Here is a 14514-nt window from a genome sequence, read left to right as displayed (position 1 = left end):
TTATTGTATATCCATTTTGGTTCTGGTGCTTTACTGAAAGCTTAAAATACTTACACAGAGTAAAATATTTATGCACATTTCATCATAATTTATCCCGACATGTCTTGCTTGTACCTTTCAATTTGCAAAGACACTAGGACATTGACTTCCTCTGTCCTGACTAACAAACCAAATGTTCCATGAATACAGTCTTTGACATGTTTAATTAACCACAAAAACGCTTTAATTACACTTGTTGCTTTAGGAGCACAAGTTGCTTGGTGAACTCAGTGGCCCTGCTCAGTGGAAGCTGAGCACCATTTGAATTTGTTTTAATATGTAAAATACTTCCTTCACTCTGCCTCTGAAATCAACTTGCAACAACAGCTGCAAATCGCTGGAACAGGCAAAATCACCGGAGAGATCACTTTACCCACAACGCTGTAAACATGACAAACTAATGTGTGGTAAAGCTTTCTCTTCACACACGAAGTGCACATAAACACAATATGCAGCTTTGAAATACAGTATCAAACGTAAACATTTTGCAAAACTGGGCATGATATGGGACACAGACACACATGGACACACACAGATAGTGCTGTGAACTGTCCAAAACACAACCTGCTTTTCACTAGATTGAATTTCTCAGTTGGACCACACAAGTATCTCAAGCACACACACAGTTGTGAACACATATTGAGATGTAACTGCATAACATAACAAAAAACATCAATTTCCAAACTTTCACAAACAAATACACACATGCAAATATGATGGCAAATATGGAAAACATATTTCCTAAACATGCTAAGGGCAAACACACTAACATTCATGGTTAGTGTTATTGTAAACTTTCAATGATTTGTTAAACCTTAAAAATACTATCACATGGCCAAGCACACACACACACACACACACACACCTTATGTAAACACAGATGCCTATACAGAAATGCACAAACTTTAATTTTTTCACTTTAATTAATAAATAATTTTTATTATACTGTAAAAAAAAAATTTAGATATATACACAGACACACACACACCCCATTTTATAACTTCAGTAAACCTCAAACACTCTTCATAAGAAACCTCCCTCATTAGCATGGAGCAGATATTCAAGAACCCACATTAAGGTAATATTAATTTTACATTTGGAGTCCTGTATAAATATTTGAACAGAAATGCTCAAGGGTCTTATGTATGTTTACTACGCATAGCTCACCCAACATTAACATCGAGGATTTCCTTTTAACTATTTGGAATTCAGTATTTCCTTTGAAAATACAGGAAGTATTGGTTTGGTCTACTAAGCCTTTAAAAACATATAAAAAAACATGATCAAATATATACACTACAAAAATGAACAAAAATAGTTTGTTCTTACAGACTTTAGAAGAAAAATGAACGCAAGAAGCACATCTTTAAGGAATAACGAAGTAAATTTGCAAGGTAAATAAGGACGTAAGGAAGTTAAGTCCCATGGGTATTGTATGTATACAAACTACCACACTGTGGTTTACTGGAATCTAGCTGCAAATATAGTGTAATACAACGGTAGACGACAACAAATGTCGTTTTCAATAGCATCTCTACTTATGAAAATAAATCATATTTATGGGCTATATCCACACTTCAGGAACAAACCATACACTAAATGAAGGCTGTTTAGATAATAGTGCAAGCACGTGACAGAGAACTGGAGTTGATTTTGGCAGTGTCTTTGTTTGACATGGAGCACAATGAAGCCCCTATATTAATACACTGGAACGCTGTCCTACAGCCTCATATTCATCAATTTATCTGAACTCTAGAGTATACTGCAGACAAGTCAACAGCTTAAGAGTCAGCTTAGCTCAGTGTCTTAACACTGTATGTATGCATAAAATAAATGCATGCAGGGACAAACAGTACAGCGAACAAAATCAATTTACAGTTAGCCACAGTAACTTTATTGTATGTCTATATTTTTATATATTCTGAAACATATGTTGTAAAACAGTTCTTTTTCTTTTCTCTTTTCATCTTGTGTGAGTGTGTGTATGTGTTTGTGTATATGAGCAGGTATTTTAATTAACTGATTCTCAGTAGTGATCCCTGCAAAAAACAATGTGCATTGTGTGTGATTGTATGTGTGAGCGTGTGTCCGTATCTGCTTGTTGTCACCCATTAGCTGACAAATCCCTGCACCACATCAGTGCTCACAGTCATACGGGACCTCAAAGGGATCACACACACATACATATGCAAACACACACAAAAAGAAATCATGCAATTCCTTTTTAAGCTACAGAAAGGTTGATGTCAGACAATTGGCAGTGGATGAGTAGTTCCTTAGCTCAAGATCAAAACAAGTGGAAAAAAGACAGGATAAGAAAAAAATAACAAAAAAGGACAGAAGAAGAAGAAAAAGGAGTCTTCTGTCGTCAACCAAACAGAAAGGCAAGGCTAACTTTTTCTTTTGTTCCATTTCCCCCTCTAGAGTTGAATCACAAAACACCACAACAGCAGCTATGAAAAGGCTGACAAGACGGTAGGGGGAACTGTGGCTGTAGAGGCTGAGAAAGAAAGACAGAGCAAAGAAAGAGGGGGCACTGGGGAGACCTTTACTGCTGAGCAGAATACACAAAGCACTCAGACCACCAGATTTATGCAGGAAACAGAAGGAATAAGTGGTTATTATGTGGTCGATCACGATGTGTAGGTCAGAGAAATTTCAACATGATTTGGATATGCCTGTTTGAAAAGACCAAATTCAGACTTTGGGTTTTGCATCCTGAAATCTCATTAGTCACCTCCTAAATATGGATAGGAATATTAACGCCTAAGAAAAGGATTATTTTATTTTTAAACTCCAGATGTGGACACTTGGAATTATTCATATATTTACTCTTTAGACACATTCTGTCCATTAAATAAAATGCTACAGCCTAAAGACTTAGTTAGCTTAGCTTAGCATAAAGACTGGAAACAGACGGAAACAGCTACTGTCTTCTGGTTATTCTGGTAATTTTCGGTTTTCCTTTATACGCGCACACCACTTGGCATTTAACCGTCTAAGTGCTGAGTTCACAGCAATTTAAAGAGCCGAACACAGAAATATGAATTAAGAAAAATGTGAAATAATAGCTGACACAGTACAAGAAAAAAAAAAATCACAAAACTTGAGTTGGACTCGAGACCCTTTTAACTGCTTAACAAATGAAGTGATTTCTCTATAAGAACCACAAAGAAAGAAACCCAACTGAAGTAAGGAGACCTCAGAGCAATAGTTCACAGCTGTCCAAGTCAATAATGGCAACATATAACTTGAACATTTTTCTTGTATGCTCTGGTAGTCTTAACTTTGAAGTTATTAAACTGGGTGCTAGTATCAAAGTTCAAATGCCGGTATCGTGATGAGACTAGCAGAGAGTGAAACAAAGAAACAATAATGTTTCCTCTTCAAAGAGGTGGCGATGTGACAGAAAAAAGAGAGCAGAGTGAAAGTTGTGATGTGACAGAATAAGAGAACAGCGTGAAAGTCAAGGTGTCTCCTTTAAAGACAGACAGACATGAGGAAAATGATTAAAAGCAGAGTTTACGACAGAGTGAAAGGGATGGGAGAGTATCTTGATGAATGACAAGAAGTATGCTGAGGAAGGAGAGAGGTGAGAGAGACAGACAGTGATGGAGGAAAAATAGGCATGCAGTACTAACCTTGAGGCAAGACTGCGTAGAGCAGGAAACAGCATTGCATTGTAAAGATAAAAGAAAGGGAAAGAGAGACAGAGAAGGAGAGGGAAAGGTGAGAGGGGAGACAGGAATTGAGCATTAGGTTGGCCAGCTTGATCATTCTTCAAAGAGGAACCAGAGAAGAGACAGAGGAAGTGACAGAGAGACAGACAGACAGACAATAATTGAACTGCAGGCAGACAGAAAGACAGGAATGACCAAGCAAACACCTATAGGCAGGCAGATAGTCACACAGACAGGATAAATGCAAGCAAGCAAATATTGAAGGTTATAAGGTACCTGCTCAACTTACATGACCTTTAAATACATTTAAGGGAACACAGACCGACAAACTGTTATCATCACCCGTAGAACAAGAGCAAATTAGCTATGCAAAGTACAAGCTGAGAGCATGTTCACATGGAATTATTCTTTAATGTTTTGGATTTTGCTGGTATCTTCCTTTGCTTCCCCGAGACCAATTCGGGTGTGTGGATTTGTGACGAAGGAACACAAACAGATTGATGTGATTTCAATATAATCTGCCTCATACACTGACTGACTCCCAAAGTATCCCACACAATCACTCTTCGTGTGTTTGGTTAAACTGGCAAAGCTCAAACTTCAGGGTGAAGGAGGCTGAATTCAACATGCCAGAGACAAATTGTTCATTACAAAACAATATAACACGCAATAAAATTATGTAATTTCCCATTACTCCAGTTTATTTTATACGTCTTTCTAACACTCTTTGATTTCCTCTATTCTCTGAATTCTGTTTATCTTCCTGCCCTCACCATTTTCTCTGTTCTTCTTTTCTTTCTCTCTTTGTTTGTCTCTAACTGTTGGTTAATTTCCGTCTCACTGTTTTTCCCTCTCCACCACCACCACCTTCCTTTCCCTTTTTGTTTTCCACTTGTACATCCAAATCCTTTATTTTGGCCATCAGGGCAGATTTTCAGCTCCATTTCCCCTCAGTGTGAAGTCACTCGGTCTGGTCCAATTACCATCCTAGTTACTGAAATAAATAACTTGGTACCATTACAGCTGGATTTACACTAGAGGGGAAATAAAAAGACTTGATTTTTACCCTTGTTTAACCCACATCTGATCTCTTCATTAGTAAAGTTCCTGCTGCTCACTCATAGCCCAGGGTTAGCCTTTGTGCCAAGTTAAGAGTTGGCCACAGGCTTCTTCTCTGGCATACCTGTTAGCTTAAGGCAAAGTCTTTTAATTCACAGCAGGTTTAGGTAGCACTGGGTTAAAATTAGTATCAGTACTGCACTTGATTGTGCTAAGTCTGTGGTTGTAAGTTAAAAAAAGACAATTTTCTAAATATATTATTATACCTTAAAAATTCTTTATGAGAGATTTCCTAACAAACATGCTTATCATTGTTTTTTGTTTGATAGCAGTTGGCTTAAATGTGCCTTTGAAGTCTTTGATGCAGGAGTATAGCCTAATCCTTTCTGATTCGTATTTAGATTAAGTTAGCCAAATATTGCAAACCTCATCATACATTTAACAGCTATACGCAAGCACTAAATGTCAAGATATACCAAGTATAGCATATGCTTGTACCTGCTAATATACTGAAAACACTTACACTAAACAAATAAAAGTGAAAGTCACAGTAGGGCTAAGTTCACTTCTAAAGAGTCAACTTAATCCTAATATTACTACAGTAAGATAGTCTTAATCTTAAAAAACATTCATCATTCTAAATTCAATTACCTTTCCAGTTTTAAATGCTTACAAGCTTTTTTTAGAAATTGAAATCCACTGGGAGAGATAATATAAATCTTTTAAAAACACATTATGTATAAACCTAAAACTTCCCACATTAATGCCCATCTGCATTTTTAAATGGTTATAAAGTTGCATTACAATGTTATCCACAAACTTAGCACAGCTGTAAATCTGCATCTGTGACCACTGGCAGACTAAACAATACATACATATATTTACAACATACCAGTTTAAAGTGAGAAGGGTCTAAATTATTAACAAACCAGTTTTTTCTACGGGCCAGATGGGGACAAAGTGAGAAAATACAGAGTCTCCCTTCATTTTTTGACAGCAACTTCTAGTGAAAATACAATATTAAACACACAAACAGAGAAAAAAAGCCAGAGAGAGCAGAGTGGGAGAGGGCAGAGTCCAAGGAAGAAACCACAGGAAAAAATGAAAGAGACAGAAAGAGAGAAGGTGCAGACATCACATTACAGTTCAAATATCAAAGGCATCGAGAGACATATAGACATGGAGACAGTAGGCTCTGACTTACCTAACCCTCATTGACAAACCTATCCTTGCCACTAAAATACAACCAATCCAACCTTATATATTTGGTCATGACACCATTGTTCCTCTTTATGAACTTTTCTTTGTGGACAGATTCATCTTCATTCAGAAACAATCAAAAACGGGTAAGCACATCGGCAGGTAAACATGCAGGCAGACAGACAATCATACATACATAGACAGACAGAAAGACAATAAGACTAGCTAATGAGGTAGATATAGTTTATATAGACAGACAGACAGAGAAAAAGACAGACAGGTAGAAAAGTAGTTAGAAAAGACATTCCATTCCTGTTAATATAAAGAAAAAATACAAGAAACTTAGTGAACTGCCCAGACTCCTAATAAAAAATGTGTTAAACTGTATAAGTCAAGCATCCTATGCTGAAAGTAAAACAAAAGTGAAGCCTGAAAACAGAGCCACTAAATGAAAGAGTTGCATCATTGACAAGAACGGAAGCTCAAAGACTTTCAGGCTGTACGGCAGAGTCTCTGGGGCCAAACCATGCCCTCATTTTACAAACTTTTCTGAGCACTTTGGCTTGTCACGATGCAGTATAACAGATGACAAAAACATCTGCCGATGGTACAGATGCGAGTACAACAAGTGGAGATTACCCACATTTAGAGCATTTTTTAAAATCTGCAAACAGTCCAAATAAGCCTCAAAAGAGAAGCCTGGTCAACACTGAGCTAATGCTGCAACTCTTTGATGGTGGTTATTAGTGAACATACTCTAAGTCCTATGTGGAAAAGGCTGGGGAACATGGGGAATCTCTTTGACACATCTATTTATTTTCTTTCAATGTGATGTGAAAAGAGGAGCTGTAAACATGAAACTAAACTTAAGTTACAAATTTCTAGAGCCCAAGATGAGGTATGCCAATGTTTTATCTTACTAATCTAAATTTTAAGGTGTTATGTTTATTTGGCACAATTGCTAGATACTAAAAAATGAATTATTCATTAACTTTTTCACTTGCTATGTATTGTCCTATTTATTTTCTAACTTGGATTAATTATTTAGTCACTCATATCTTTAAGAGCATGCTTATAAGAAAGCTCCCTGATCTTCGTTATATTTAAAGTTGAATTTCTTGTGACAGTAATTTTAATTTTGATGAAAGGACGCTACACGCGATTTATGCAGCATCACAGTTTGTAGTCCTGTGATGGTTGACATTGAACAGTAATTACAACTTTTAAAGAAATAATAAAATGCTCCACTCCACAGACTTTTCCACATGGGAGCCGTCTCTATCATAGTGCTTTCATATCCCATCTTTCTGACGAGCAAAAGTGAGTTTTGTCGTGCATCAGCCTAACTGACTGACAGCCACTATGACTCACGTGCCCAGGTAGTCCCACACCAGCCCCCCCACTGGCTGCTGAGAGGCAGCTGGGAAAGAGGCCTGCTTTCGCGACTGCTGAGAATGCCACAGATGAGAAGCAGAGGGATTTCTGGGGTTTGATGGATGCAAACACACAAGCAAACAAACACAAATACACTCAAACAGATGCAGAATCACATGATGCACATACAGTACATACATGTGAATAAGATACAATAGAATGTCAAAAATAAGAAGAGATGATTAATGGCAAATGAAAGGAAAAGAGGTAGAGAGAAGGGAGGGGAAGGAGTGAAACAACGGAAAAGCTAATGGATTAGTAGTGTAGAGAAGATTACCACATATTCCAACAATGTGTACAATTGCCTTGTGCTATGGAGGTGGAGTGTACAGCCCATTTACAGTACATTCAATTATCATTTCAACTATTAAAATCAGTCTTAAACGTTTTCTCTTTACTTAGGTTAATACAAGCTAACAGGAAGAAGTTCTCATCTTTGTCATGGTTGCTGATAATTCTATTTATCTTATCTTACTCTCTCACCTCTCCAGTTCATGGATCTTTTTCTCCTTGTCGTTCTTTTCATTTTCCATCTCCCTCAGGATCTCCAGAAGTCGTTCCACCTCAGACTGGGCCTTGAGAGCATCCTCTCTGTGCTGGGTCACTTCCTGCTCCAGGCAGGAGATGCGTTCGGAGAGTTCAGTGCTGGCCTGGGACTCGGCTGCTGCACTCTGAGCCTGAAGCAGAAATTAATTTTTAAAAATAAACCCAGCAACAAAAAATGAGGAGGCCAACATTTGATCAAAAAAATATGGTCTAATTTAAAGGGCATGCCAATAAAAACACAGGTGTTGAGTATTACTGAACATGACAGAGTCTTTGTAGGAGTATAACTGCTCCTTGGCTTTTAAAAGCATATTTACAGACCAATCTCTAAGGGTCCAGAGACAAACTGTTTAGAGTCTTATTCAGACTTCAGCAGCTAAATCGTGTAAATGGGGAAGCTTTAACATAATTGCAATGATATCAAAAGTAATTTGGGGGGGCTATGGCAAGTCTGGCCAATCTAGAGAGCGGCAATTTGGATTTTTATTGAATGTTTCTGATGAAAGTAGTATTGGTGATAGTTGGTTTTTATTTTAGTTAGAGAGAGTAAGGACTAACAGTGAAATTCTTGGTTCTGCTGAAGAACTGAGAAACACTGAGAAACAAGTGAAATATAACAAAGAAAAAAACAAGTTATAACCATCTTAGAGGTTAGAACAGCTGTGTGCGTTTCCCAGAAGCAAATGTTGCTCTTGGGACAGATTGAATTTGTGTGTGTATATATGTGTGTGTGTGCACATGCCTTGGTCTGACAACACACAAACCCTATTAGTTTTGGAAGTGTACAACCGTTTTTACAGGTCTTTATGTGGAGAGGAAATGTTTGGGTGTCTGACGATATTATAAGAAGACCTGGGGGAAAGGGAGGGAGGGAAAAAGGGAGAAACACAAATAGGAAAAAAAAAGAAAGAAACATCACACTCAAAGTTACATGCACAATGCCAATCAATTCACACACAGACACAAGTTCTCAGTCTCATTTTTAACCATGGTAAAAGAAAGAGACTAAGAACTAAACTCTGATGAGAGAAACACCAGAGATCCACTGACACATTCACACACATTCTCCCTCTCACACACACGCACACGCACACACACACACACACACACACACACACACACACACACACACACACACACACACACACACACACACACACACACACACACACAGGGTGTGGTGGTGGTACTGTCTTCTCCACTCTGTGAAAAAGACTGTAACGCTGTCAGCAAGCCCTCTCACACACACATACAAACACAGCATTTTATGGGCTGCTGTGTGGGAGAGAATATGTGATATGCGAAAAGACACACATATGAGCACAAACATACCCACAACCAGTCCTCTCTATTGGAAAACAGTTGAAGATAATAAAAGAAGGGGGATATGAGAGACAGGTTCTACTAGTTTAAAATCCACAATTTCTGTAAAGCTAAGAAATGGGGGATAATATAATGGATGTGCTTCATTATCAGCAGAAAACAACAGTTGCTGCAATTGGTTCACCTGGTTAGTTCCCACTGTGAAAGAATAACGTTATAATTGCATTATTAATTCCCTACTGCATTTACATTTTGGTCTTTTTCAGTCCAAATTACACGCAGTAGGTATATTTATTTCTGAATTTAAAGTGTGTTCACAGCTAACCTTTTTAAGCTGGTTCTCCAGTTTGACACACTCCTCTCTCTTCTGCTCCAGGGTGATTTCCAGACTCTTTAGCCTGTTGTCCTTCTTCAGAGTGGAGGAGGCCAGAGAGGAAGCCTTCTCCTTCAAATCTAACACGGATGCCTGGAGAAAAAAGGAAAGATAACACAGAGGGCTGATGTATCAATGTCAAAAGGATTGTGAGGAACTCGAAACGGAGCATAATTCTACTTTACTTCAACTCGGTTCTTATTTTTTTCCTTTTCATTTTCCAAAGTAACTGATTAGAAAGTAAAACCAGAATACACAATTTACTTAATGCCTAGGAAAAGCACAATAATAAGATAAGCCAAAGCGGAACCTATTGACTGGTGCCAACCTCTGACTGTCACAAAAGCTCTAGATTGCAGCGCTTAACTTTCTGAATACAGTAATAATACAGTAATGCTTATTGTTAAACAGAATAAAGGCTAAAAGCAAAATCTAAGTCATGATAAACTGGATTTATCATTTAAGATCCTCATACACAGTTGGCAGAATGATTGTTTCTTGTTCTTTAACTCTTTTCCCATGATGTGTCTCTTTTCTCACTCTTCCACCTCAAATCCTACCATCCGTGAAGTCTCTCACTCCCTTTCTTTTCTGGTCTTTTCCTCTTTTGGTATAGCAGTGAAACAGAAACCAGAGAGACCAGAAGGAGAGACATTCAGACATGTAATTTTACCCTTGACTGACAATACCAACTCCAGACGACGGACCATCATGTTTGACTGGGCATTGGTCAGAGAAACTGTGTTGCTTACTCTGATTCTATTTAAGTGTACTTGTATATATTGCTGTTGTCAGACAAACCCCACATCTGCATTTAACAGTGTAGACAGGAATGCTTGATTATTGTCGGAGTATTTTTAAATGATATATTGGGCTTTAACAGGTTTTATGAGCCCACAATCACTAAAAGTACAACAGAACAATCAGAAAAGGTGAAAACTAGCACAACATCTCCGTTTTAATTTCAGGATGTATTTAAAGCAGCAGCTTCACTTTTAGGGATACTTGAGAGAGATGCACCTGCAGAGATAGTTCCCATTGTCATGTCTGTATGCTAAATATGAGGCCAGCGGGTGGTTAGCTTATCAACTAAACTGTTAAGAGAGGTAAACACCTAGCCTGGCTGTGCCTAAAAGCCTTACAGCATCTGTAAAGCTCACTTAGTATGTTTTCTGTTTAAAACATACAGAACTCAAATGCAGGAACATTTATTTTAGAGACCACCTTTACAGTAAATTCATATTTGCTAAGAACAAAATGACCTACTCATTAAATTCACAACAAATTACTAAATATCCGTGTTTTCTCTTCCCTCCAGAAAAGTGTATTTTCTACTTGACAACAAATAAAATAAAATAAAAATGTGAATTTGAACGAATATCGTCCTACTGTATGTCAAGATAAAGGCAGCGTTCAATATAACAATAATTCGATATGAGAAATAGTCGATGTGATTGGGCCGCATGGCTCAATGTGTGGTTAGATGCCACTTAATGTTGTAGCTAATAGACGTGTTGAAAACTGTGGTAAGTGATTCAAAAAGTCAGTAATTTGGTAGCTGGGGTTTATCTGCTCCATCTGTCATCTACTTCATCTTGAGCAGTCTTTCTGCTTGTTTCAAGTCAGGTTTGACATCAGGCCCTTCTTTTACCAACGTTTTGGTTTTAGATGTTAAGACGGACATTAAAGCAAAAAACAAGGACTTCTAAATATTAGAGTTACAGCTGCGTATGATACCCGAAGAGCACTGGTTTTCATGATGTGTTTAATTAAAACTACTATGACATTCAAGACAATGCTTTGTCAGTCTCTGTCTCTCGCTCTCTTCCTCTGCTGTGTCGTCTGCTGAGTTATGCATCTTGTTGTCAAAGAAACGTGACTGTTTTATCATTGTTGTCCTTTGGCTTTAGGACTCGTAAGACTAGGGCGGATCTGAGGTTTGTTCTTCAGTGATAGATCAATCACTTTTCGTTGACAGGGACACAAAGGGAAAGGAGAGTGTGAACCACAGATATGAGTGTGTGTGTGTTTGTGTGTTTGTGTGTGTGTGTGCGTTCTACCTCACGGTCAGCCAGGTCAGTTTGCAGCTGGGAGACTTTCTCCCTCAACTCCTTCAGCTCTTTCTTGTTGGACTCCACTTCCTCGCCCTTTTCTCTGTCCTCCCTCTCTCGTTGCTCCTTTAACCGCTCAATGATTCGCTCCTGAACACAGAGAAAGAAGAGAGAAAGATGCAGGGATGGAGGTTAGAAGGATAGAAAAAGAAATAGACAAAGGGAAAAAGGAAAAGAGGGAAAAGGGAGTGGAGAGAAAGGTAGTCAAGGTAGAGGGAGTGAGACAGAGAATAAAATCAGCACTTACACTCCAGCAGTCAGTCACAATCACTCAGTATCAAGTTTCTATACTAATAACATTCACATTAAACTTTATGTATATGGCAGCTTTGACAGGATCTAACAGCCAACTGTGATTTTACACACGTAATATGTTCTGGCCCAAGATGTAAAAATCACAACCACTAAAACACTATAGACATTGCAGCTATAGAACAACAGAGCGGCCAGTTCAAGCAAAAGTACAAAAGTTCATCCACACAAAACGAGCACAAAAAGCCCAAAGAGTTTATACTGGCTTTTATCGGTTGTTCTTGTATTGCTAAGGTTTGAGAAGCAGAAATCTTTAGAGCGTGAGGACATTAAATTATATGAAAGTTTTACGTTTTTGGACTCAGGTTAGGCATGTAGATGTGATGGTTTGTAAGCATTACACCAGTTAGACTTGTCACAAGTATAAATGCAATGGTGTGTGTCAGAATAAAATGTCTACTAAAAAAACATCAAGGAAATTCAGATTTTAATTTATTTTTGTCTGTCATGAATTAATACGCAAACATACTTGCAAAATTGGAATAACGCACAAAAGACAAAACATGAAATAAAGCAATAAACAAACTTTAAGTAGTATGAAACACAAACAGGCTGCATTCAATTTACGCACCTACACTGTAAAAATATCATAAGGTTGACATGTCTATATTCAGTTTCATCATTACTATTCATAACAATATGTGTGAAAACAAAAAGAAGTTATAAAATAAAGCAAGGAAAGAATGGAAACATGAAAAATAAATAGAAAGCAAGCAAGAAGAAAAAATATCCAAAAGGCACCAAAACAGTGAACCAGAACAATGAAAGGGCAAAGAAAATTTATCAAAGCTGTTTTGAGTGAAGTTGGAGTCCTCAGCTACATAATCCATCCAACACTCACACGTCTAACTGACACCCTGAGTATTAGTCACCACGCAATTAATAGTCCTGTTTCCTGTGTGCGTGTGCAAGTGTGAAGGAGATTGGATCTGTAACCTAAATGCACATAACAGCACAAATAGATATATTCTCATCAAACACTTTTAAAGTGGTTTGCTGGTTTAAGTGTCACTGGTTGGTTTCCCAGAACCAGGGTCATGTCCTCACAAAGAGCAGCCTGAAGAATCATAAAAAATCCGCTTGCAGGTTCAACAGTTTCAGAACTGTTTCATGACTATGTTACCTGAAAGATTAGGCTGAAATACAGACAGAGGGTGAGGTTGTTAGTTCAAACCACGTGGACGTGTGTCGGATGGTGTATGAACCCAGGCTGTCAATTATTTAACAATTACACAGTCAATGTGATTATTGGTTCAATTCCATTTATCTAGAGTGTTTTGGTCATTGCCTGGGTGGTCGGCGGATTTGCTCATAGTGGTTTTACGAATGTAACCTTGCACAGGAGTTGACCTTATGTTGACCAGCCATGGGTGTGTGAGTGTGTGTGTGTGTGTGGGTGTAAGTGTACCTTCTCAGCCAGAGCCTCCTCCAGTGTTCCCAGTGCTGTGTCAGTGTTGGAAGTGTCTGTCTGTAAAGATTTGACTCTGTCTTTCAGACCACTCAGTTGTTTTTCTTTGTCCCTCAGCTGATCCTGAAGGTTCTCAATCTGCAGAGACAAATAAAGATGGAAAAACACTCATGTGCCATAGTTTTTTTAAGCATTATTCACCTAAAAAGAGATATGTAGCACAAAGAACAATACATTTTCCAACATTAATAAACAACAAACACAACTGCATAATGTAAATATATAGCTCACACTGCTGTGACTACACTGAAGTATACTAAACAATAAATGAGGTAGTATGTTATAAGGGTACAACTCTATTATGTAGGTAAATAAACTTATTTTTGTTTTTACATGTATCTATTGCAGCTTCTACTTGTTGTTATCATTTAGCTGATACCTCTATATCTGAAATAAGCTAATGCCAAGCTCTGTTTGTAACATAAAGACTAAATTATGACTTTCATACTTTACTTGTTGTTTTTCTATTTGAATTTAATAAATAGAAATTATTTAAATGTATTAAAAAACATACAAATGTGATTCAGATGATTGTAGAACATCTGATGACTTCCAGTCTAAAGACAATGATCCTTGAGGACTCATTGTTTACGCAATGTTGCTGCTTACTGACTTAACAGTGTGAGATCACACAAGGTGTCACAAGGTCATGTAGACAAAGATGAATGAAGACAAAAACAGTTAACTCAAAGGTTTCCTCAACATCGTCTGCTGTTTCCTCTAAATATTCTGTTCTGAAGGAAACAAAAGACAAGTCTTTACTACCACACTCTGTTGACAACAAAAGAGACATTCTTTGAAAAGGGTTCTAATGCAATTGTATCTGGAGATTTTCAACACAAAAAAGGCTGAGAGGTGCTGTACCGTCAAATATAAACTTTCTCCCTAAGCTTTGCTACCTTTAACCCATACTCCATACACACATCCCCTTCCTCCACTTATTTCTCCCTTTCTCCCCTTCTCCCTCCC

At 37.8% G+C, this 14514-nt stretch overlaps 1 protein-coding gene across 16 annotated transcripts in view; it reads right to left on the bottom strand.

The window, feature by feature from the left end:
• The window catches only part of LOC137106374 (ELKS/Rab6-interacting/CAST family member 1-like), a 105746-nt gene that overhangs the window by 59347 nt on the left and 31885 nt on the right, over window positions 1-14514 (bottom strand). For 6 of the 16 annotated variants that reach the window (XR_010911928.1, XR_010911929.1, XM_067489534.1 and 3 more), the window contains 5 exons: window positions 13486-13623; window positions 11715-11855; window positions 9607-9747; window positions 7896-8089; window positions 7350-7460 (listed from right to left, as the gene is read on the bottom strand). Coding sequence is in view for 12 of the 16 variants with exons in the window: in XM_067489534.1 (XP_067345635.1) it covers window positions 7350-7460; window positions 7896-8089; window positions 9607-9747; window positions 11715-11855; window positions 13486-13623 (725 nt within the window). In the remaining 4 variants the exon portion in view is untranslated. Of the gene's footprint in view, window positions 1-3680; window positions 3693-7349; window positions 7461-7895; window positions 8090-9606; window positions 9748-11714; window positions 11856-13485; window positions 13624-14514 lie in introns of all 16 variants that reach the window. The other 10 variants (XR_010911930.1, XM_067489537.1, XM_067489541.1 and 7 more) reach the window with 2 other exon arrangements.

The sequence above is a fragment of the Channa argus genome, chromosome 21, assembly GCF_033026475.1.
Source record: "Channa argus isolate prfri chromosome 21, Channa argus male v1.0, whole genome shotgun sequence".
NCBI lineage: Eukaryota > Metazoa > Chordata > Actinopteri > Anabantiformes > Channidae > Channa > Channa argus.
The sequence above is the reverse complement of the archived record's forward strand: the minus strand, read 5'-3'. Positions and strand labels throughout refer to the sequence as shown.